Below are 26,117 nucleotides of genomic sequence, written 5' to 3'. Positions count from 1 at the left end.
AACAAATTTGACAGAAAAAGTAGTTCAATACACAGTAATGCTATGTAGTAATTACTGTATTTACAAATTTAGCACCAAAATATCACGATATATTGAAAACATGGACTCAAAAAATGCGTTGGATAATCCAGAACGTTGGATAAGCGAGTGTTGGATAAGTGAGACTCTACTGTACAGGTAGCCAGATTTTGTTCACTTTCATGGTTTCCTCTTTTCTGTTGAAGTTTAAGGTGATTAACTGCAACATTCACACTGACTTTCCAACTGAAAAAGAGTTCTTCTCACACCCTGGACTTTCCACAGATATATATAAACCTTCCTTGCTTAGTTTTTCCATAGCTCACAACTTCTGAGGATACCTGCCATAGATGTGGGCGAAACGTCAGGAGAGAATACTTCCGGAACATGGCAATACAGCCCGGAAAACATACAACAACCCATATTATTTTAAACCTCAGTTTCTCATTTGCCACAGAGACTTCAGTGTATAGATATGTCTTGCAAAAGGCTTTCATGGCCAGAATCACTTGGTTGCTGTGAGTTTTCATGGCCATGCTCCAGAAGCATTCTCTCCTGACGTTTCGCCGACATCTATGACAGGCATCCTCAGAAATTTAGTTGGAAACTAAGCTAGCGAGGCTTATATATCTGTGGAAGGTCCAGGGTGGGAGAAAGAACTCTTGTCTGTTAATGTTGCAATTAATTGCCTTGATTGGCATTGAATGGCCTTACAGCTTCAAAGCCTGGCTGCTTTCCACCTGGGGGAATCTTTTGTTGAGAGGTACAAACTGGTCCTGATTGTTTCATGCCTGGAATTCCTCTGTTTTCAGAGTGTTGTTCTTTATATTTACTCTCCTTATTTTAGAGGGATTTTTTTAATACTGGTAGCCAGATTTTGTTCATTATGGTTTCCTCCTTTCTGTTGGAATTGTCCACATGCTTGTGGATTTCAGTGGCTTCTCTGTGTAGTCTGACATGGTGGTTGCTAGAGTGGTCCAGCATTTCTGTGTTCTCAAATAGAGGAGAAGTGTGCTTACCATACATCAAGGGAACCACTGACTGCATAGGGAAGCTGATGAAGAAACACAACCTACAAACTATCTACAGACCCGGTAAGAAAATCCAACAAGTGCTACATTCAGCAAAGGACAAGAGGGATCCTCTCACCTCTGCAGAAGTCTACCATATACCATGCAGGTGTGGACATGACTACATAGGGTCCACCAAATGCAGCATTGCTCAAACAGGAATCAAAGAACATGAAAGGCAATACAGACTAACTCAATCAGAGAAGTCAGCCTTAGCAGAGCACTTGATGAACCCACCTGGACACAATATATTATTTGAGAACACAGAAATGCTGGACCGCTCTGACAATCATCATGTCAGACTACACAGAGAAGCCAATGAAATCTACAAGCATGTGGACAATTTAAGAAAGGAGGAAACCATGAAAATGAACACAATCTGGCTGCCAGTATTAAAAAAACTATAAAATCAGGATAGTAAATAAAGAACAACACTGTAAACAGAGGAATTCCAGACATGAATCAATCAAGGCCAGCTAACATCTCCCAACAAAGGATCCCCAAGGCAGTAATCAGCCAGGCTTTGAAGCTGCAAGGCTTTTCAATGCTAATTAAAGTAGCTAATTGCAACATTCACACCTGGCTCAAACAAACAAAGAGGTTTTTTTTTCTCCCACCCTGGATCTTCTACAGATATATAAACCCCACTTGACTATTTCCAACAGACCTCACAACCTCTGAGGTTGCCTGCCATAGACGTAGGTGAAACGTCAGGAGAGAATACTTCTGGCATTCGTTCTATTTCGTTCTATTTCTCTTTTGTATTTCCTTTCTCTTCGGGCGCATTTATTTACCCTGTACAGTGGATGGAATGAGGACAGTTAGAGTTTGATAGTAAGGTCTGGAGCCTTCCCTACCAACAAGGGCTGGTGCTTTGCCTAACGACCAAGCTCAGCATTGAGTCATTCAGGTGGTGTCCAACTGCATTCATTCTGTACTCTTTTACTCTCTGGGTGCCTCCCTGTGTGCTTTCCTTTGTGCGCGCGCCAATATACATATTCCTTTTCTCGTACAACTCAGAGGATTGTAGACCACTTAGCAGGCAAAGCGATATCGAACCGCATTCCTTCGACAGTGTATATGTACCCAACGCGGGGAGGAAGAATTCATTAGTCGGCAAAGATTGTATTCTCCCATCCGCGATGGAAAGAGAGGCTTTTAGTAATGCGACAGCTCTGTCTCTACGGATTAGGAAAACTTTTCTAGATGGGTTTCTAGTTGGTGACTATTTTTGTTGTTATGTGGTAGTCCGAAGCTCGAAAAAAACAACTTCGAGGCTTGTTTAAGAGAGGAAAACGAAATAATACTAATACTAAATATTAATATTAATAATAATAATGGTGATGATAGAGTGGCATCACGCCATTCTTATCTCTTCCTACGAAATTAGTACCTCGCAGTGCAATCTTCAACGCCCCCCAGTGAAAACAATATTAAATTCAAGGGGTCTTGCTGCTGGTAAAAGTGCCCACAGTAAAGTAGCAATACTCCCATTGGTTTGAATAGCGCTTCCTTAGTGGACCTGGGCCATCACTTCTCAGTATTTCATGACAGCAAATCCACTGGGACTTCATATAATGCGACCCCCTCCTCGTCGTCATAGGGTTAAAATCATAGAGTTTCGTCTACTATTGGAAATAACTGCACTCAGTCTCTGGGCACACATCCCTTTGGAAATAAATGGCAATCATAACCTGATTTAAAAGGGAAAAAGTGATGTCATATCCCTTTGGCAAATGTGAATCTCCATGAACATGTGGAGACCACCCTTTGAAAGCCACTAGTCAAGAAAAAGATGGCCTTGTTAGAAGTCAGCCTTTTGAACAAGTGATATTCATAAGCATTCTTGTAATGGCACACAAGTAACTCAGTTGTTAAACTGAGGAACCATGTCTTTGAACTGCCAAGGACAAAGAAGTGCCACTACAAAAATATATTTGGCTAGCAGAGGATGGTTGTTTCTTTGAAGTTGAAATTGTAGTTGCCATTGTAATTTCCCAAAAGATATACACTCCTTTGAAACCTTTTAATTCTAAAATATGCACTCAGAGATAAAAAAAAACCAAAATCTTTGTTGAAAAATAACATATCTTGTTTACTCACAAACATCTTTTATTAATGCGTTGTCGAAGGTTTTCATGGCCAGAATCACTGGGTTGTTGTGTGTTTTCTGGGCTGTATGGCCATGTTTCACCCACATCTATGGCAGGCATCCTCACAACCTCTGACCCACATCAGAGGTTGTGAGGATGCCTGCCATAGATGTGGGTGAAACGTCAGGAGAAAATACTTCTAGAACATGGCCGTACAGCCCGGAAAACACATAACAATCTTGTATTAATTCACCATACAGGCACATTTCTTATTAAAGTTCAGTTATAGATAGGATGTAGTTCTCTGTGTGTTGAGTATACAGGGTATCATTCTTAATCAATAGTCCATAGAGTTTAAGTATACAGTAGCTGTACTCTCTGAAGTCTGTAAGTCATACTTCTCTATTGAAATTCAAACAGCAACATGCTTCCACCTCTACTGAGGTGTGATGGAAAAAAGGCATCCACCTCCACTGAGGTGTAAAGCAGACAGAAAATAAAATGGAGTCCTGAGTCTGAACATGCTCAGTACAATCATATGTCTATAACCCCTCCCACACCAAAGAGGTACAGTTAAATCAATATACACATAGAATACAGGTTAGCAAATATATAAAAAGGTAAAAGTTTCCCCTTGACTTTAAGTCTAGTCAAGTCCGACTCTGGGAGTTGGTGCTCATCGTCATGTAGACGCCTCCAAGCTAATGACTTTATTGAGCGCCCTTACCTTCCTGCCGCAGCGGTACCTATTGATCTACTCACATTTGCATGTTTTCGAACAGCTAGGTTGGCAGAAGCTGGGGCTAACAGCAGTAGCTCTTCCCACTCCCCGGATTCGAACCGCCAACTTTTCGGCCAGCAAGTTCAGCAGCTCAACCCCACTGTGTCACCGCAAATATATACATTAACAAATAAATAGTGAAAGGCTTGGGAGGTTGCTATTTCTAATATCTACAATGGAGGATGAATGCAGCTTGACCCCACTTGAACTGCACATGGCTTAGTGCTACGGAATCCTGCGAGTTATAGTTTGGAGACCCACCATTGAGAGGGCAGCCAACCCAAACAGGTAGGGAATTGAGGTCTCTTCTGCACTGCCATGTATTCCAGTTTCTGGTTCCAGGTAATCTGTTTGGAACTGGATTATATGGCAGTGTGGATTCATATAAATAATCCATTTCAAAGGAGATAATGTGGGATCAGAAACTGGATTATATGGCTCATGCAAAGATACAAAGGCATTCCTTGTAAAGGTGATGCTACATTTCTTTCCCCCCTCCCACTTCTTTCCCCCTTCTTTGGTCTAGATTGCCATCGGTTTTGTTCATTTATGGAAGGAGATCTTTGCTGCCCGGGTGGCTTGGGGGGTGATCTCTTGTCGATGGCAGTTTGATCTGTATTGTCAGGCTACACAAACGAAGGGATTATCCGCGTTTGAACATTGCGAGACAACCCTTTTAATGGGAGAAGCAGATAAAATGTCTCGTGAGATTTAAACGTGGGATCAATTGACTGGTCCAAACCAAAAATTGTTTCACATTGTCAGTATTGCACCATTTGCCCTTGTGGCATATCCAGTGGGTGTGTTTCGCAGTCACTCCTTTTTTGGATGGATGTGTGTGACAACTTATTGCTTCAGAGGAATAAAACCTGTGGAATTTATAGAAATACATATTTGTTTAAACGACATTCCTGGGATGTCGAATTTAACTGAGAGTCAAGGTTGTTGGATCTTGTGTTTTTTTTTTCTGCTGCAGACAGCTATAGCCCAAAGTTGGGAAGAGAGACATTCACTGTCTATTGTCCAATTGTTCGATCTCATTGCTTCAGTTATTCTATAGACAATATATATTTTTAAAAAATCTGTTCCTGGTTTGAAAGTATTATTTCATGTTTAATTATGCAGTACTTCCTTTGAAAGCCCTCGTTATACTCCAGAAACTTCGTTTTTGTGGCTGCATTGTGTTGAATCACTGGGTTGTTTTGAGTTTTCCGGATTGTATGGTCACGTTCCAGAAGCATTCTCTCCTGACGTTTCACCCACATCTATGGCAGGCATCCTCAGAGGTTGTGAGGTCTGCTGGAAACTAGGCAAGTGGGTTTTATATATCTGTGGAATGTCCAGGGTGGGAGAAAGAACTCTTGTCTGCTTCAGGCAAGTGTAAATGTTTCAATTGGCTAGCTTGATTAGCATTAAATAGCCTGACAGCTTCAAAGCCTGGCTGTTTTCAGCCTGGAGGAATTCTTTGTTGGGAGGTGTTAACTGGCCCCAATTGATCAATGTCTGGAATTCCCGTGTCTTTATTTACTGTCCTGATTTTAGAGTTTTTAAAATACTGGTAGCCAGATTGTGTTGATTTTCACGGATTCCTCCTTCCTGTTGAAATTGTCTACATGCTTGTGGACCACTCTAACAATTACCATGTCAAGACTACACAGAGAAGCCATTGAAATCCACAAGCATTTGGACAATTTCAACAGAAAGGAGGAAACCGTGAACATCAACACAATCTGACTGCCAGTATTAAAAAAACTCTAAAATCAGAACAGTACATAAAGAAAAATACTCAGAAAACAGGGGAATTCCAGAGAAGAAACAATCAAGGTCAGGTAACACCTCCCAACAAAGGATTCCCTCAGGCAGGAAGCAGCCAGACTTTGAATCTGCAAGGCCATTAAATGCTAATCAAATCAAGGTGATCAATTGCAACATCCACACTTGCCTCAAACAGACAAGAATTCTATGTGTTGTCAAAGGCTTTCAAGGGTTGTTCTGAGTTTTCCAGGCTGTATGGCCATATTCCAGGAACATTCTCTCCTGACGTTTCGCCCACATCTATGGCAGGCATCCTCATAGGGTTGTTGTAAGTTTTCCGGGCTGTATGACCATGTTCCAGAAGCATTCTCTCCTGTCGTTTCGCACACATCTACGGCAGGCATTCTCAGAAGTTGTGAGGTATGACAAGAGTTTTTTCTCCCAACGTGGACTTTCCACAGATATATAAACCCCACTTTCCTAGTTTCCAACAGACCTCAACAACTTCTGATGATGCCTGCCATAGATGTGAACGAAATGTCAGGAGAGAATGGTTTTGGAACATGGCCACGCAGTCCGGAAAACTCACAGCAACCCAATAACAACAACAACAACAACAACAACAACAACAACAACAACGCCCCACTTTTTCTCAGGATTGAGATGCTAAATAGAGTGCTGGAGTCCTTGGATCTGCTTCAAATCTCCTCTTCTTGGTGCCTATCTTTCCCTTCTAGTCCCAAAAGAGTTTATTCCCGGCAGATCTAGACCCCAAAGAAGCCCCCAATGCCTTTCTTTTAGTCGCTTCCAAAGAGGAACAAACTCTTCCCAGTCAAAATAATCAGAACAATTCCTTGTTGAAAGGAACCCGTTGGAGGAAAGCTGCTGGCTTTTTTTTGTTTTTGTAGACACGCTGGATACAAGGTTCTGCTTTGACATGGCTATGTTGTAGGTTTGTACATTGCTTTGGTCCGGATTTAGAGAGAAAAGGAGGAAATAATAATACTAAGAGAGGAGTTGTGTGGTTTCCGGGCTGTATGGTGGCATTCTAGTAGGATTTCCTCCTAACGTTTCGCCTGCATCTGTGTCTGACATCTTCATAAGAGTAATCACCATCGTTATCATAACGCCAGCCGTTGTTGGAACGGATTTTGGGAGACATCTTCAAGGCATCAGGGATCAAAATATCCCCCGGCGTTTCCCCACAATACGAGGGAAGGCTTGGCAACCTTATAGAGAAGGTTTCAGTCTTTTCCAACTCTCAAGGGAGCGGCGAAAATGCGCCCAGGTTGGAGAGTAAAAACAGTGCCAAAGCGCGTCCGCCGCTCGGCTTGGATTGGGTCTCCGCGGAAGAGGAAAGACTTGTTGGTGCAAAGGAGGAAGGGATCGGGAAACCAGAGGTAGCTCCTTTACTCCTTCAAGATCTTGCCCTAAAGGACGCCAAAGCAACGCGGCGCAAAAAGGAAGCCGCCAAAGATGCCTCGCGGTTTACAACCCCAGCCGCCTGTGAAGCCGAGTTTGCGAACAGCGAACCCTGCTATGATAGAAAGGAAACATCGGGGTAACTTTCTCCCGAGGAACCCCGGCAAAGGAGTGGAAGAGGGGATAGGAAGAGCAATACAGTGCATTCCACAAGCAAAGGGAGCCTTTGCAACTAGAGGGGGAAATGGTGGAAGTCCCTAGGTTGTGTTGTTGTTGGAGGGTGGGAGTAAGGGAAGTATGAATGTTCAGGATTGTTTGTTAGGGAATCACCAGTTCAATCTGGATCCTCAAATGGTTTTCTAGTCGACTGAATGCAGGCAGGTGTTTCCAGCCGCACCGCCAAAGCTGGGTGTCTAGGGACACTAATACCTCATCACACTAGAGCCTGGATCCAGCTTGGATCCACTTTAAATCCACTTTAGGGAGGAGCTTTTAAACAGTTCAGCCAGACAGGTCCTGGGCCTCACCAAACTACAAATCCCAGAATTCTGCAGGAAACAGAAACCGCAGTTAAAGTGGATCCATGCTTTGGTGTGATAAGGCAGAATGGCTGGTTCTACACTGACCATATAATGTACTTCAAACTGCATTATACGGTCAGTGTAGAAGCAGCTGAAGAACTGCTTATTTAGTCCAGGGCAGTTAATAGGGAAAACAGTGGTCCCAGGGTACATCTTCACTGTGGAATTAATGCAGCACTGCATCATTTGAACTGCCACAGCTTAATGTTCCGTAATGCTTGGTAGTTTCACAAGGTCTTGAGCCTTCTCAGCCCAAGAGTGCCAGTACCTCACCAAACTCCCATTTCCTTCCCACCATTCCATAGCATTGAACCATGGCAGCTCAAGTGGAGTCAAAACTGCATTGATTCTACAGAGGAATTAGTTCCCTGCAATCGGCTGTGTGGCCAAGTTCCGGAAGCATTATTTCCTGAGGTTTCGCCTGCATCTATGGCAGGCATTTTCAGAGGTTGTGAGGTCTGTTGGAAACGAAGCAAGTGGGGTTTATCTGTGGAATGTCCAGGGTGGGAGAAATAACTTTTGTCTGTTTGAGGCAGGTATGCATGTTGCAATTGGCTAGCTTTATTAGCATTGAATAGCCTTTCAGCTTCAAGGTTTGGCTGCTTACTGTCTGGGGAATTATTTGCTGGGAGGTGTTAGCTGGCCCAGATTGATTCATGTCTAGATTTCCTCTGTTTTCTGAATGGTTTTTTTTTACTCTTTTGATTTTAGAGTTTTTTTAATACGGGTAGCCAGATTTTGTTCATTTTCATGGTGTCCTCCTTTGTGTTGAAATTGTCCACATGCGTGTGGATTTCAATGGCTTCTCTGTGTAATCTGACATGGTAGTTGGTCCAGCATTTTTTTGTGTTCTCAAATAGAGAAGTGTTCATATTATACATGAAGGGAACCACTGACCGCATAGGGAAGCTGATGAAGAAACACAACCCACAAACTATCTACAAACTCACTAAGAAAATCCAACAAATGCTACTTTGAACAAAGGACAAGAGGGATCCTCTCACCTCTGCAGGAGTCTACTGTATACCAATGCAGCTGTGGACAAGTCTACATAGGGACCACCAAAGGCAGCATTGCCCAAACTCAAATCAAGGGACATGAAAGGCACTGCAGGCTAAGTCAACCAGAGAAGTCAGAGCACTTGATGGACCAACCTGGACATAGCGTATTATTTGAGAACACAGAAATGCTGGAGCACTCTAACAACTATCATGTCGGACTACACAGAGAAGCCACTGAAATCCACAATCATGTGGACAATTCCAACAGAAAAGGGGAAACCATGAAAATGAACACAATCTGGCTACCAGTATTAAAAAACTCTAAAATCAGGACAGTAATTAAAGAACAACTCTCAGAAAACAGAGGAATTCTGGACACAAATCAGTCAGGGCCAGCTAACACCTCCCAAAAAAAGATTCTCCCAGGCTAGGCTTTGAAGCTGAAAGGCCATTCAAGCAGCTAGGCTTTGAAGCTGAAAGGCCATTCAATGTCAATCAAGGTGGCTAATTGCAACATTCAGACTTGCCTGAAGCATACAATAGTTCTTTCTCCCACTCTAGACATTCCACAGATATATAAACCTCACTTGCCTAGTTTGCAATAGACCTCACAACCTCTGAGGATGCCTGCCATAGATGTGGGCAAAACGTCAGGAGAGAATGCTTCTGGAACATGGCCATACAGCCTGGAAAACTCAAAACAACCCATTGATAAACTGGTTCTGCAGTCTTTTCCCTTGGAAACCCACAAGAGGAGACCATCCAAAGGGTTTCCACTTTAAGAACATAAAATGATGCACCATGCACAATTTACACTGCCATATAATAGTATATGAAGTTGCATTATATAGGCAGTGTAGACTCATATGATGTCATTTAATTGCATTAAACTCTATTATATGAGCCTATACTGTAAGGATGCTTTTTGCAGACTTTAGTTCCACATTTAACACAATCCTCCCATGTAGATGTCTAAACCCATAGATCTTAGATTGTCATATTCAATATGTTCTTGGATTATGGACTTCTTGTCTGGATGTTCCCAGAGGGTTAGATTAAGTGATCATACCTCTTCAGCCGTCACTCTCAACACTGGGACACCACAGAACTGTGAGTTGAGTCCTCTTTTTCACTTTGTACACATATGATTGTACCCCCATCCATCATAACAGTATCATTATCAAATTTGCGGATGATACAACTGTAGTGGGGCTTATCTCTAAAGGGGATCTGTCTGCCCTAGAGCTGTGGCTGTGTTGAACTCCATAGTTACGAACTGATGTGGCATTGGGGGGCTGTGCGGTGGTTGATGGGTGTGTTGTTTTATGGTGTGTGCTGGGGAAAGCATCTAATTTTGTTGTACAATGTACAATGACAATTAAGTTATTCTGTTCTGCTCTATTCTATTCAAACTGTATTATATGCCACTGTAAATGGGCCCTCAGTCTGAAAACAGAAGGTTGATATTCAACATAATACATTCTTTAACACATCCGCATGAATCACACATGTTTCTGTTCCAATTTAATTCATCCTTGGGGAAAGATCTGTCTGTGGAAATAGAATCTGAAAATAATATTTAAGGACGCATTGGTAAAGTCTTTCAGCAAGATCAAAGCTTGAAAGCAAGGAGTACAAATATGAGGGTATAATGTATATTATGAGTCACTTGAAAGTAGCAAGTTACTAGTAATGCATTTATCTGTAGCCTGGATATAACTACCTAATTTTTGGGTAACAAAGGTGTCTTGAAGCCACATTTCACATGCCATTTAATGAATAATGGGCCAATTATCCTATTAAGTCATGGTTTTTAGTTATTTTGAAATATTAATTTCTTAGAGGCAATTTGATAGGCTTCTCCATAGAAGAAACTTTCAGGTTTTATGCCACTTCCTTATATGTTTTGAAGACTTTTTTTACCCCTTAAAAAGGAAAAAAAGGAAATAAAGAACAGTGTAACAAATAATAAAACCATAATGTTACTATTACTCTGGAGAACAAACAGGGCTTAAATACCTTATTGGCCCTAGAAACCCACTAGGTGACCTCAGGTAAGTAACTGTTCTTTCAGCCTCAGAGGAAGATAACAGTTTCCCTTCTGAATAGATCTGGCCAAGAAAACCTTGTCATAGGCTTGGTTTTGGGTCAGGAGCAACTTGAATGGACACAATAACAACAAACATTTAAATTAAATAAGAAAAACTGATGTATGAAAGCAGAACAGGAGAAAATCCTGTGCGAATGCGTACACCTTCAGTATTTTCTAATGTTCCAGCCTAAGAAGAAGGACAAGGAATAGGAAGCCCTATAGCTGTCAGACTGTGACTTCTATCATGTCCAGCTAGAGCCAATGATGGGGATTGATGGGAGCTATGGTCCACCAACATCAGAAAAGAATAATAGAATAATAAGAGTTAGTCAAGGAAGTCCCCATTGGACACAAGTGGATGGTAAGGGCAATCAAGTTTCCACACTCAGACCCCTAGTTGTTGTTGTTGTTATTATATTTACTGTATATACTCGAGTATAAGCCTAGTTTTTCAGCCCTTTTTTTAAGACTGAAAAAGCTCCCCTCGGCTTATACTCGGGTGAGGGTCCTGATTGGCTTATATTTGGGTCAGCTTATACTCGAGAATATATGGTACATTTATTATTTTTCTCTATTATTATTGGTATTATTACATTTATTATTTTTCTCTATTATTGTTGCTACTATTACATTTATTTTACTCTATTTTTTATTATTAATAATACATTTATTATTTCACTCTGATCTTATTATTATTACATTTACTATTTTACTCTATTATTACATGTATTATTTTCCTGTATTTATTATTATTATTATTATTATTATTATTATTATTATTATTATTATTATTATTATTACATGTATTATTTTACTCTATTATTATTAAAAGGATACATAAGCACATTCACATTGAAGATGAGAACAATGATTTAATCAGAGTTGGACAGTCTTATCTTAAATTTGAGCTTTATGTAAATATTCAAAAACATTTAACCTACTGATGCCTCAATTAATGTAATTTTATTGGTATCTGTTTTTATTTCTGAAATTTACCACTCTCAGGATATACTTGAGTCAATGTTTTTTGTGGTAAAATTAGGTGCCTCGGCTTATATTCGGGTCGGCTTATACTTGAGTATATACGGTATATCTTGCTTTTTTTGCTCCCAAATGAGACTCAGAACAACCACATGTAATGCCTGAGTGCTTGACTTATGTGTTTGTCATAATCAAAACACATGGTAGAGGAGAAGGAAGAAACATGTTCCTTGTCCAAATTAGGACAACTTTCCGTGAAGCACTGAGAGTGGGAAAGGACCCATGTACATAAATACCATGTGGCATTTGTACCTACACCCCAAAGTTGCAGCTGCACATAACAATAAGCTTTATTTATTTGTGTGGGTAGCTTCTGATTGTGCTTTGCAAGGAAGCATTTCACGTAGCAGCCAGCAGTGACTTGGTTTCCCCCCTACAGACGGAGGGTGCTTCTCTAGATAGCGTTCATCGAAATCTGTGTTTTTCTTCTAAATGGCTTTTTCATGGTCAGAAAACTGATGGAAGACATTGTGAGAAAACATGGTTACAACTGGAAGATGCTGTTCCTCCTCCTCCAATGTACCATTTTGTGAATGCAGTGGAGTGATTTCATGTTCAGAGCCTCACCTTGAAATGTCCACAGCCTTTCCCATACTTTTAACATCACCACTAGTGGGGCAGTTTGAAGTTCATGATGAAATGAACTCTTGAATAACCTGAGTTCTGCAGACTGGTGTGAAAAAAAGTAATATCTGTTTTATGCCTTTGTGGCGGCAGGTTGAGCAAGTGCTGGATCCAAAAACAGTTTGAAGAAGCCAGCTTGCATTTGAAATAGCGTACAGTTAATCCCGAGTACATTGGACTGATTGAAACATCTCCCATGGGGAGGTTACTAAAAGCCGCTTCCATTATCCATATGGTGCCACTCCACATTCACATGCTGAAGCCTTTTGAGCTTCCTGCTATTTGAATGAAGATGTTAAATGCAGAGTAGAAAGCAGCAGAACATTACTTTTAAGCAAATTTGCTTTACAGACATATTGCAAAGGCAGGAGATGGAAACATGCTTGTATTCCTTATAGGGGAAAACACCTTTCACTGGGACTTAACGGATCTAAGGAGTACCAGGAGCAGTTCTATTCATTTGCAGTTTTAAAAGCAGCTGTCTGGGGGAATTCGAATCAGACTGTTTTGTATGCTTGCTGCTAGGGAATTTCTTTCTTACTTTATCTATGAAAGTTAAAAACAAAAACTAGAACTTAGCCAACATCTACCCGCTCAAAAAACCCAATTCCTACAGCTTGCTTTTGGCAAAGCACATTTTGTGATCAATGCCTAGTTTTGTACAATCACCTGTGAAGGGGCCCTGAAGAGTGCAGAAAGAATAATTAACTTGGTACGATCACTCAATGTTGCAGGAAACCTTTGGCTCTTCCTGACATCTTCTGGGAACAGCAAAGGTTGTTCCAGAAGAGAGATCAGAGGAGGCAAAGTTGGACCCAGATGCATTTCTCCTACTGTCATATTTGTGAAGATGCTTTGTAAGAACCTAGGATATTTTGCTTGCCCCTCTCCTCCCACTAAATAGCTCTATTTTGAGTTCTCAAAGAATGAAGAGTAATTGCCACTTCTAGGAGGAGCCAAGTCCTGCCGAACTGCAACTTGTTTGCCCTTGTTCTGCACAGTTTACATGAGCGCTTAAAAACAAAGAAAAGCAAAACAAAACAAAAAAACCCCTCTTGAAAGCTTGCTACTTTTCAATCCTTAAAGTCTTTGTGCTTGTAGAACAAGCCGTGAAGTTCCATGACCTATCTTTGCAAAGAACTGCTGCATAAGCCACAGAGATTCTGAATTGTTCAAGGAATTCACTGGCGTAAAACACTTCACTGCTAAATTAAGGCCAGACATTTAGGGTCAATAGGAACATAAGTAACTCTCCCCTCCCCAATTCTTTGTGCAGTACTCTTGATGCCTATGGAATCATTCAAGCTGTTCATCAATAGGCAGAGATGTACGCATTTTATGTGAAGATATGAAAAAGCAAAAATGCTGTAACAGCTTATCATCATTACACAACCAAAAGAACATAACGACTGATTACAACCTTGTATATTCCATTTATCTAACACTTTCCATTTCCCTTTAATGTAAATGAAAATAAGGTGTTTTTTAAAAACGTACAGAACAGACACTCAAAACAGTTTCGGGAAACTGCACTTTATTCTTAAATCTCTCCCCTTTCCAAAACCCCCTCCAAAACAGAATGTCAAGTGATTTCAAATATTGCAAACATCTTTTAATTTTTTGATTTTTTTTTTTTACAAATGTGGGCTAGATACAGAGTTGGTCGTGACAAAACAAGGGTGTCTTTATTGCCTGGATGTTTTCACAGAGACATAGAAATACTGAAGGGCAAGCTTCCTAACATCCAACAAGATGAGAGTTATCAAACTTGCAAGAGAGATGAAGATGGAACACTTAGAATTGTGTTTGTCTGTGCTTTCTTGGCAGTTCTGATACTCTTCCTGCCATTTTACACAATGGAACCGAAGCACGAGGAACCAAAAGTAAGAATTTTAATGCACTTCACCCAATAACGGAGGAAAAATGCAATCCCCTCCACCACCCCCCATCCCAAACAATAGCAACAAAACATAATACAGACAGGATTGCAAACCTAGCAAGTGACACAGTGTTTGCTTTGAACAATGAGACCAAAGACTTTCCAAGAATGACTGCCTGTTGAGTTGCATGATATACAAAGTTTGTGTTCTGTTCAGGACATGCCCCTTCTTCGGTGAAGTTACGGGGAGAGACGGCAAGGCTACAAACAAAAAGGGACGAAGCACAAGTGGAGCTTACTCTCCATGCTGGCATTCTCACAGTGCAAAGCAAAGCCACACAGAAAAAACATGGACAAAAAAATCCATCATGTTCCAAATGTCTTTGCCCCCTCCTCCCATTTTTAACCCATCTTTTCAGAGGCCTTTTAAAAATCTCTCTTTCGGGTGGGATGGATTTATATTGTAGTATTGGGGCATTAAGGCAAGAACCATAGATGTAATAATGAGAACAAGTCATGAGACAAAACATGAAAGATGCAGAACGTCAGCCTTCTTCTTCATCACTGTCCTTCATAGTGATACCTTGAAGTCCACCCCCACTGGACACGGATACTGTGGCTTCTTCTACTGTAAGACGACTATGGACCGTATCATAGGTTTTACTGTTCAGAGTTCCTTCCAACACCCCCTGCAACCGAAAGTCTCGATAGGTCTTCTGTAGAAAAAAATAACAGTAAAGTAGTTTCAGTACAGGCTTGGGTGCTTCCTATGCCTCTATTTTCCCTCAGAATAGTTTAATTGGACATAGATTGAAGGCCTGCCCTTTGTGAAGGCATTAAGTGGCAAAGATAAACATTATCATTTTATATCTTGCAGCATCTTTCAAGCGACACAGTGTTTAGAAGCAGGAACTTTCAAAGAACTCAAAATTTAATCTCCAATTAAAGGATTTATTCGAGATCCTTTAATTGGAGATATCAGCAATAGCTTCTTTGGCTTCATTTTTCCGTCACAGATGATGGATGACATATAATAATGTTACAAAAGAGACCAACTTGATATAGTAGATATGAAAGAGTTATCAGCTCCAAAAACTTCAGGAATCCATGCCAAGGCATGCTGAGAAGCAAGAACATCCATTTAAAAAATGTTTTGTTCATTGCGGTAATGTTTTATATTTTTACTAGTCACCTAGAGTCCTTGTACCAGGAGAAAGGAAAGGTAAAAATAAAGTAATAAAAACCAATCAATATTTTTTCTCCTGAGAGTTCTTTGGAAATACTACATTTTGTACTAGGAAGAAGCCCATACACTTCAAAATTAGTATTTTCCCCATAGATTTTCAAGAGAATAAAGTATTACATCCCACCAGGCAGTCACATCTTGGCGAACTGCTGCCTTGGCCTGGATCTTTTTGACCCAAATCGGGATTTTAATATTATTGTGTATATTGACTTTTATGACTGTTTTTAATCATGTTGAAGTTTTACTGCTCGGTTTAATGTTTTATCTGATTTGTGCTGTCGTGTCTGGGCATGGCCCCATGTAAGCCGCCCCGAGTCCCTCCGGGGAGATGGGGCAGGATATAAGAATAAAATTATTATTATTATTATTATTATTATTATTATTATTATTATTATTATTATTATTATTATTATTATATTATTATTATTATTATTATCTAGGGCCCCTTCTACATTGCCATATAATTCAGATTATCAAAGCAGATAATCCACATTATTTGCTTTGAACTGGATTATATGAGTCTACACTGCCATATAATTCAGTTCAAAGCAGATAATCTGGATTTTATATGGCAGTGTAGATAGGGCCTAGCTCTTCATGGTGGTTCCTCCCAACAAAAACTTTCTGGAGAAGGGTTTTTGGAGAAGAAAAAGCAGGCACAACTTGGCCGGCTTCCACAATCCAGTTCTCAGGAATAGCCTGAGTGAACTCCCACTCTCCAATTTCTTTTCAAACTGCTATGCACAGTATTAGAGGAATAATTAATTGAGTAGATAACTATGTTCTAACTGTATGGAATTGTTGTTCTTTTCTCTTTGACAACAAACTATCTATAAAAGAAATGCTAGTGTAATAGGCAGTAGACTGTGTTGTATTCTGTATTGGTACATGTCACAAAACAAAGATGCACAAGGGCAGAGGGCTGACAGCTTTATTGCTTGAAAACCCTCTTTTTTGACTTCAAGAGTCAAGAGAGAAGAGCTATATCAAGGGTTTTGGTGCATGATTGCTTGTCAATTACAATTTAAACCATATGATTATGCTAAATGGAATAATCCTAAACTGAAGTTGCAATGCTGTTCTCCTTAGGAAAGAGATGGGTTGGCTGTGAAGTTTGTCCTTCAATCAATAAATACTATTCCAGATCAATAGTGCTTCCCAATGTCAATACTCTATTACTTATGGATATAGTACGGCAATATTTGCAATATTGACAATTGCTACCGCTTTTGGTCTCTATCTTATGGGCCATCAGCTTTGAGTGCTTCAGTCGCTCCTGCTGTGAAAGAAATATTAATTATCTCCTCATACATTCTTTCAAATGATGGAATGTAACTGATAGTCAATGTTGGATTTTGCATGCTCTTACTATTGCCAAAAGACTCAATAGTCAGAATACCTCATTGATGTAGCTACTACTCATGAATGTACATTTTGCAAAGTCAATTTCAAAAAAATATGATTTGGTAAATATGGTTAGCTCACATGTGTATTCCTGCCCCATGTTTATATTCTACACTCCTCTTCTCTTTTTGGCATTTTCCTCCTTTCTTTGTAATCAAGCTTTCAGAAATCAAATCCAAACATAGCATTGCAATGAATGCAAAAAAGCACCATGTTTCACTGTAAGTCATGAGAGTATGAATACAGATGCTTTAAAAAGTGTTTCATTTTTACATAGTAGTTAATATTTCTAAAGAAAAGAAACTTAGATGATCTGCATGACTTTTTCATGCTTGTTTGAATTATTCTTTTAATTATTAGACCAAGAGTGTATCTACACTAAAGAATTAATGCAGTTTGACACCATTAGGAACCAGCTATGAAATCTTGGGATTTGTAGCCTGGTGAGGCAGCAGGAGTCATTGGCAGAGATTGCTCAAACTTGTTAAATTATAATTTCCAAGATTCTATAGCATTTGGCCATGGCAGTTATAGTGGTGTCAAACAGTGTTAATTCTTCAGTGTAGATCTATCCCAAGTTTTCCAACCATTATGCCAGCACTCTAGTGTGTGCTCTAATGGGGATCCAATACACTGCAAGTATCTGGCTGTATCTTCCACTTGGGAAGATCATGCAGATACTTTAGTCCTTCTAAATGAAGTGGAACCTGATGCCAATTTGATGTTTATTATATTATTCCTTCACCTGAAAGCTTGTTTAAAAGCCCTTTCCAAACCACTCTGTATACAAAAACATTCATTCAGTAAAGCTTAGATTCAAGTAAGGAAAAATATAAAATCATACAATAATTATATAGCCTTCAATTAACACTTATATTCCCTTGTATATGCACATACCCATACCATTTACAGTTTAGCAGTAATGCTTGGACATTTGTCTTTCTGTCAATCTCTATTTGTGCATGTTCTGTTACAGTCCCTGGTAAGCCATTAACAACTAAATCACCTCACCAATCACTTGTTAAGCAGCATTTGGTGTTTATGTTCTGCAACATATTGGCCTCAGGGGTCATGTTTATTGGATGCTAGCTGCTTATCCAATTTGGTTTATACACCATTCTGGATCATCACCAAATCATCTACCATTTTTTAAAGGTTCAGTCACCCTCAAACCTAATGATGGCTGAATCAATGGCATCTTCTAGGTAACTGCACCAGTTCTTTAACATAGCAAAAGTAAAATAATGTGAACAAATATACTAATTTGCTTCTGCTGAAGCGCAAGCAAATGTCTCATTCAATCCTTCGGGAGCTATTACTGAGACTAAGATCATAGGATCTAATCTAATCTTTACTGTACAGTTTTATTCCAATCCTTCAGTTTTTCTCAGGGGACCCCATACTTTTCACTAATTACTGAAATGATCTCTGTGAAGTGCTTGGAATAGTTAGGTGAAATTACTGTGAAATACACATGATCCTAAGAATATATCCACTGAACAGCAGCAAGCAATTTTTCTTCTGACATCTACAGAACAACCCCCTACATCCATGGGGGATAACATACCTTAGACTTTGTACAGATATGTGATAATAGCAAATCTGACAGAAGGAGAGGACTAGAAAATGTCTAGAGAGGACATGTTTTGCTGGACGTGAATAAATGACACTGTACATATTGGGGTCGTATTGTGGTGTCAAAAGAAAATGTGGTTGTTGGTTTTAGAATACCAGTAATTATTGAAAATAGTAGGAAGCAGGAAATATATGATAGAATGTCAGTCCATGCCTCAGTCTGGAAAAGTACTATGCATCTCTGATGCTTTCCAAAAATAAGGAATTTAACATAGTTTATATCCCATGCATACATATTATATCTAAATGCCTAAACAGTACAATTAAATGCTAAGTATAAATCCTGTTTTGACTTAAATCAGAGTTTGCATTTGCCATATTTAAGTATTCTATGTGCACTGATCAAAACCACCTCTACTTTCAGCTGTCATGACTCCTTTGAAGTCATGTCATAAAGCTCAACATGAGATATAAAATTGTTGTATGTATACAAGGCTGGGATCATCAAAAGGAAATTGAAGAAGAAATTAAGAGCTATGTCACTAGGAAATAGAATCTCTTCCCATAGTGGTGAAAAAGTGGGTATAATTTATGATCCTGTGAGCATTGGGTGTACAAGAATTCATAAGAATAATTTTGGAAGGATCATCAGTTCTCACAAAAGAACAACATAAGCTGGTTGATTTGTTAACAAATAATGGACTTTTCATTGGAACAGCCAGAAAACCTGACACCAGCTTTTGTAGGTGCCTCTATGTATACATCATTCAAAGTTTTGCTTGCTAATACGCCCACATTGTTACATTATACATTGGGGATCTTATTTAGGATTAAGGTAATCAAGCTATTACTAACCAAGGTCAAGTGTCATATCTATGCAGACCTAACTCAACAATGACAAGGAAATAATGGTGTCCTATCTCTTGCTATTTATGAGTATCATTGTAAATACTCTCTGAGCCAAATGGCAACAGTTTTTATTCGTGAAAGTATCAGAAACATTGATTATTTGTTTCTATTTAGAGTACAGTGCTGCAATCAAATCCAAACATATTTACCTTCACTATTTTGATGAGTGTCTTCAGTTGGTAGATATGAAGCTGGAGCTCTAATCTATCAGCCAGCCACACACATATGACTTTCATGGAGTTGCTGTACCATTGCTGCAAAAAAGGATGTAATGGGGGACAATTAAGTTCAGCACTATTCATTTAGCAGATTTGGCAGTGAGTGACAAACAACCATTTGAAATGACTACAGATCAGCACTTGAAGTCAATAATGCCTTGATTCATGTCACTAAAATTGCCAGTGTTGTTGCTAGGAAATTGGCTAACTTGACCTGAATTGTTCCTCGCATGAATTTACATTAGTGAAAAGGGTTGTTTTTGATCTGTGCCATTAGTTGCCTACAGGTTAAATAAAAAGGTATTAAATATACACTTACATGAAATCACCGTTTGCTGGAAACAGTAGGGAAAATAAGCTTATTTACAGAAAAGAAAAGAAGGCAAACTTTGTAAATTTCACACAGAAAAAAGGGAAATGAAATACAATGTACAAAACTATCTGATGATAAAACACAACCCCTGCAGTTTTTATAGTTCACAATGTCTTACTGAAATGAAAAAGGAGGGTAGAGACGGACCTCCAGCTACTTTGGAATGGAACAAAATATTCCTCCCCAATTTGATATTTCTTTGACAGATCTCTGAGATCCACATTCCTGTCCATCAATCTATTTTAAAATCTTAATACCATTACATAACTTGATGAGCCCCAAGTGTCTGAAAATGTTCTTCCCTTATAACTAAAGACAAGATAAATGTCCTCCATCTCCTGGTTTCTATTCCCTTTCTGCAATGTCTTGCCTGATGAAAACATCTGACGGTCTTTGTTTGCAGATATTTTTCTGCCTTCTTGGTTGACTTAAGTATTGCTACAATATAGATTTTAGAGTTTGTCTAGGACATCTCTGCTTTTTAAAATTTTAGCCACTGCCTTCCCAGTATATATCAAAGATTACAGTATGGTTAGGAAAAAGGGAGTGCATTACATTCATCTTTGACCATTTTATGTGCTACTTTCCTGTCTTTTGTATGTAATGACTACTATTTCACTCACTCACATTTTGTATTCTTATCTCAATAATAGATGTGATCTCTTGGTTAATTTATGTTCTCCAGCTAAAGAGAAAGGATGGGAGGCAACTGTTGACTGTATGTGGGTAAGGAAAACCGACCATGAAAGCTGAAAGGACCACAGTGCCCTTGGAAGTCTGGCTACAGTTTGAAAGCTGGAAGTGGAACTTCAGATAGTAATGTAACATTAGGGCAAGGGCCAGAATATGTAGCATTTTGAGTGTTGGGAGTAGGATTCAATTCTGAGTACATGCTGAGTAGTCTATCTAGGATTCATTAAATAGTGTCCTTTCAATGTGTTACATAGACAGACGTAATATTTTGAGAGTTATTTATGAGATAGATTCCTTTTTTGTAGTCACTCACTAGTTAGATTGAAGGTGATATGTCTTCTTTCCTTCTCTTTCAGTCTTTCTGTGTAGAAGGGAGGGAGGAAGCAAACATGAGGCACCAAAGAGCAAAGCTGTGGGTACTATACAGCCTGCCTTGCAGTCCTCTAAGCCATATGTGTCAAATGCAAGTCCAATGGGCTGAATCTGACCCACCACTTTATTTTATGTGGCCCACAAGGCTTTCAATGCCATGGCAACATAGTTACATTTATACAGTTTTACAATTACAAATGACTCTTTGAAGGCAACCGTAAGGCTGATCCCTTGGTAAAAAATGAGTTTGACACCCCTACTCTAAGCCTATCCTCATATATGAGTGTATGTGTGTAATTTTATTCTGTTGTCAAAGGAAGATTCGGCTATCTTGCTGGTCAAATTCTGTATGTGGGTATTCCAGTGCAGCTTTCATTTCAGGCAACAAAATGTCTTGGGTTATTCGTTCTGTAGGAAGTCTAATTTCTACACATACAAAAACAGTTTTAATAACTGAACAACCAGAGAGCTGAAGACAATGTATACAGTCAAATACCTGCTTCCTGTACAAGTCAAAAGCAACTAAATGAGAACTGTACTTATTTTAGTACGGCCCGCAGAGAGGGAGGGCTTGAAAATTGTGTCCCAAAGCAGTGCCTTGTCTATACCATTTGCCAGATATACCTATTTTGCAACTTTTCAGCTTCTTGCAGTCACATGTTTTCTGGATAGCCGACCAAGAAGATCTCATTTAAAAAATGCTAGACAGTCAACATAGAAAGCTAGTGCTAAGAGTTGCACATAGTATCTACACTTCTATGAAAATGGTGGTAATGAAAATATAATTTCTAACTTCGGGGATGGGTGAAATGAGCAAAAGAAAATTGCATGGACTGAATCAGGAAGTCACACTGCCTGTCTATGGGATTTATATAGCGAATATTGATATACACTGGTGCAAATGTGTTTAGCTTCAGGACTGCATCAAACACTGGAGACTTCCACATTTACTTTAGAAAAGGAACTTTCTTGTTACTATGGAAAACTGGATACTGACTGGAAGGGTGTTTGGGATGATGCAATAAGGCTTTCCTTAAATCACAGAACTGAAAGTTGGCAAGGATTGCAAATGATTAGCTAAGTCAGTGCTATTTAATGTGGTAATCAGTGCATCATAACTAATCTGTGAGTCATCGCTGCCAGTCTGTGGAGAGTTTCCAGGAAAGTGACAGTTGTAACCAATAGACCCACATGTGATAACTGCATATTAGATGGAAAAAATGCTAGTTTCCCACATCACACAGCATGACAAGCAGTTATCTAGTTTACTCTGCCAATACACAGTTGCAGCATCTCTGCCAGATGGCCATCCACCCTCTACTTAAAAAATACTGATGTCCACCATCTTCTAAGGCAATTCATCCCACTATCTACCAGCTCCTCCTATCAAGAAATCCTTTCTACTGTTTAATTTTAATCTATTTTCTTGTAATTTGAATAAACTGACTCATTTTCTACTCTGTGTAGCATCAGAAACAAACCTTTTCAATATTCAATATTCCCATTCAAATGTTTTTAAATGGCTCTGACCACTTTGTCTTTTTGACTCCAGATTGAACACATCCAGTTTTCTGAATTGTTCCTTACAGGGCTTGATTTCCAGATATTTTGCCATCTTGATTACTCTCTCCTGGATATACAATAATTTCACAAGCCTTCCTGAGTCCTTTCAGGGAGATAGGGTGGGCTATAAATAAAGTTTCATTAATTAATTAATCTTTCTAAAACTCTGGTGCTAAGTACCTGACCCAGCACTCAAGCTGAGGCCAGTCCAAGTAGACTAGTATTACTATTATTTCTTTTAATCAGTCAATATACTACTGTTGCTGTACTTTAGAATTTCATTAACTTGTTTTGCTCCTTTTTCACAGTATTGACAGATAGTCCTCAAAAGACTTCATCAGACAGTCTTGGGGTTTTGTTTCCATGTGCTGCAGAAACAAGAGCCTAAAGGAGGCCACCAAACATTGTAACAGCACTTCTGGTGAGCCTCCAAGACTGTCTTCAGGAGCTACATGTTACTTGATTCCTGAATGAAGAATGCGGGGGAAAAGACAGGGAAAGATGCAAAAAGAACATGGGATGGCTGGCCATCCCACAAGACAGGGTAAGATGGGAGGGAATAGGATAACATGATTCCTTATGATTTCCCACTCTAAATGTGATGAGGTCCTAAAACTTTTACATTTTTTTTGTCATGCTGTCAAACCATCCTGCAATTGTACATATCATTTTTCCTAACTACATATAAAATCTTTATTGCTGCTGAAATTCATTTGGTCCACTTTGACGATTTGTTAAAGCAGTGGTTCTCAACCTGTGCATCCCCAGGTGTTTTGGCCTACAACTCCCAAAAATCCCAGCCAGTTTACCAGCTGTTAGAATTTCTGGGAGTTAAAAGCCAAAATATCTAGGAACCCACAGGTTGGGAAAAACTGTTTTAAAGTCATTTTGAACCCCAATTCTGACTTCTCAGGTGCTAGCTATTTCTTCCAGTTTGATGTCATTGGTAAATTTGAACACCATCACTAGTATTTTTTCATTCAAGTCATTTATATGATTTTGAATAACTCTGGGGCCAAGACAGACTCTGCACCATAATGTTGTATACAAAAAGGAGAGACTTGTGTGTTGGCTGGGCTACCAGAAGACAGGCAGAATGTGTTTTGATCCCAGGTCTCTTGCCAATCCACAGGAGCTTGAAAAGGCTCCATGCATGTTAGAGATGTTTTAGTATTCCAGAAACTCAGCCCATACAATGTTCCATTAATGAACCTGTCCCTACCCAAGAAACATAACTCGATGATATGATCACAATATCACTTATATAACTTCCATCAGAATATATAGTTAAGGGACTGTGGTCAGCTTTTGTTTGTGCGTTAGTATTTTTCTCCAAAAGCCTGTTGTAATTTTTGACACCAGAGAATAATAATTTTAAAATAATGATAATAAAATAAGGAAAACATTCTAACATATTTATCACATGTATTTTGACACCAAAAGTGAGTGCGTGCACCCCCCCCCCCCATGCTAGTTAATAGCTAGTGTATAATTTATTGCTGAATACTTCTCAGAGTCACATCCTGGTTAAACAAAATAAACAGCCTCTTGTAACATCTATTTAATAGATCATATAAAGAATCTATGTTAATTTCTGAATTGTGAATACTTTTTAAATTAATGCACGCTGCTTCGAAAAATTTAAATCTAAGCTCTATGTAACCCTTTATAAATCAATAAAATAGTACAACATTAAAACGTTTATTTCCATGCATCTTATTTCAAAATATTAAAATTACAACTACCTTGATTTTTAATCCATGGATAACAGGTGGCATTCAAATAAATCCTGTAAGCCACGTTGGGATGAGTGTCATGTAGCTTAACAGATGGTATCTGAGCAAATTCACTTGATAAATTCACTCACCTGATAAATCTCTTAACTGCCATTTGTTCTTTTTCATCTACTCATTGTTACATGCAATAGGATAGGTTCAATCTGTTCCCTTATCAAGCAGACCTTTAGAAGAATTAACTCCAGAGGCAGGTGACACAATCCTGTTTCTATGGAAAGACCAACACCCTCAAGTGTGGTTGGGGATAGGGGTTCATAATGTGGGGCATTAGTTAGTTATGCAAAGAAGGCTGGGCATCAATTAGTCCAGAGCAGAAGTGGGCCTGCTTGTTCAAATGAGCAAACAGCAGTTAAAGCCACAAGTGCTGGGATTCCTTGTTTTCTGAAAGGAAATTAATGGGGTTGCAGAAGGCTAACAGACTACAGAACTCTAGCCAAAGCCACTCGCCCTGAACACACAAATGCCATGCGTCCTGTGCACAGAAATCCAACTGAACCTTGGGCTTCCTCTTCTCCCAAATGCTTAAAATGCTAAAACCATTGCTTAGTGCTGGACAGAATAAATTGCTAGACTGCTCTGGGTCATGTGTATACATTCAGCATCTTTCTTCACTTTCTATTGTTCCAGGTAATAGCACAGAATGACAATTGTGAACCGTTAACAGAGATTCAATGTTCATTGTGCTACCGTCTTCTATTTATTTCCTAATGGATCAATTCTTGAAATTTCTACCCCCCACCACCAATGATACTAGAGGTCTCTAACAATAAAATAAATAAAAACAGTCTGGTCAAAAACATTAAACAGACTAATTGAGATATTTATGTGGTATTCAGTAACTAGTAAAACCCTTAATAAACAAGACAGGTTTTTTATGCAGCATCAAAACATATTTCTTTTATAAAATCAATACAGCCACATGAATTTTGAGTGCAATATTTTTCTAGCTCGGATCTGCTAGCTCAGTGTACTGAGGTAGATTTTTCAGTCAGAAAAGCAGATTCTAGAAGGGGAAATGTTTACTTGTTTCTTACATGGTACCCAGAATAAAATATATGGAACTTAAAATGTTTATTTAAATAAATGTTCTAATTAAAAAAGCTGTATTAAGATCAAAAGAGCCCATTAAAGAGTCTTATAGATGATGTTCACTGAAAGGAAACTGAAAATTCGCTGACAACATAAAATACATTACAAAGAAATATGTTGTACATTTGAGATGATTGCAAAGCCTTCCATAAGTTCTACTGAAATAACGTCATCAATACTCATTAATTCCATAAGAAATAATATTCGTGGTTTGGCTTGAACTTAATCCAATCTTAGGAATTCAAAACATGAAAGAGAACACAAAAGATCGGAGGCAACGTTTGTGTGTGTTCACAGCAGGAGAGCTACATTCATGGAAAGGGTCCTTCCATTCACAGAATTAAAGCTTTGGATCCAATCCAATAAAAGATGGAATACTTTCAAATGCATTAAACTCCGGAAATGCAATATATGCCACGTCAAGGAGAAAAATATTTATCTGCACACTCAGTGATCAGTTTATGCAAGATAAGCAAGATAGAGGGGTGCATTTCACTCCCCCCCCCCGAATTTTAACAAAAT

General features: G+C 39.0%; 1 protein-coding gene across 11 annotated transcripts in view; it reads right to left on the bottom strand.

Annotated features, from left to right (window-relative positions):
* Positions 1 to 13,995: 13,995 nt before the first annotated feature.
* cadps2 (calcium dependent secretion activator 2) overlaps positions 13,996 to 26,117 on the bottom strand; it is a 307,122-nt gene continuing 295,000 nt past the window's right edge. For all 11 annotated transcript variants that reach the window (XM_062982339.1, XM_062982340.1, XM_062982338.1 and 8 more), the window contains 2 exons: positions 19,641 to 19,745; positions 13,996 to 15,073 (listed from right to left, as the gene is read on the bottom strand). In XM_062982339.1, the coding sequence (XP_062838409.1) occupies positions 14,903 to 15,073; positions 19,641 to 19,745 (276 nt within the window). In that variant the 3' untranslated portion in view covers positions 13,996 to 14,902. The remainder of the gene's footprint in view (positions 15,074 to 19,640; positions 19,746 to 26,117) is intronic.

Source organism: Anolis carolinensis, chromosome 5 (genome assembly GCF_035594765.1).
Source record: "Anolis carolinensis isolate JA03-04 chromosome 5, rAnoCar3.1.pri, whole genome shotgun sequence".
NCBI lineage: Eukaryota > Metazoa > Chordata > Lepidosauria > Squamata > Dactyloidae > Anolis > Anolis carolinensis.
This window is presented reverse-complemented; position numbering and strand designations above follow the sequence as displayed.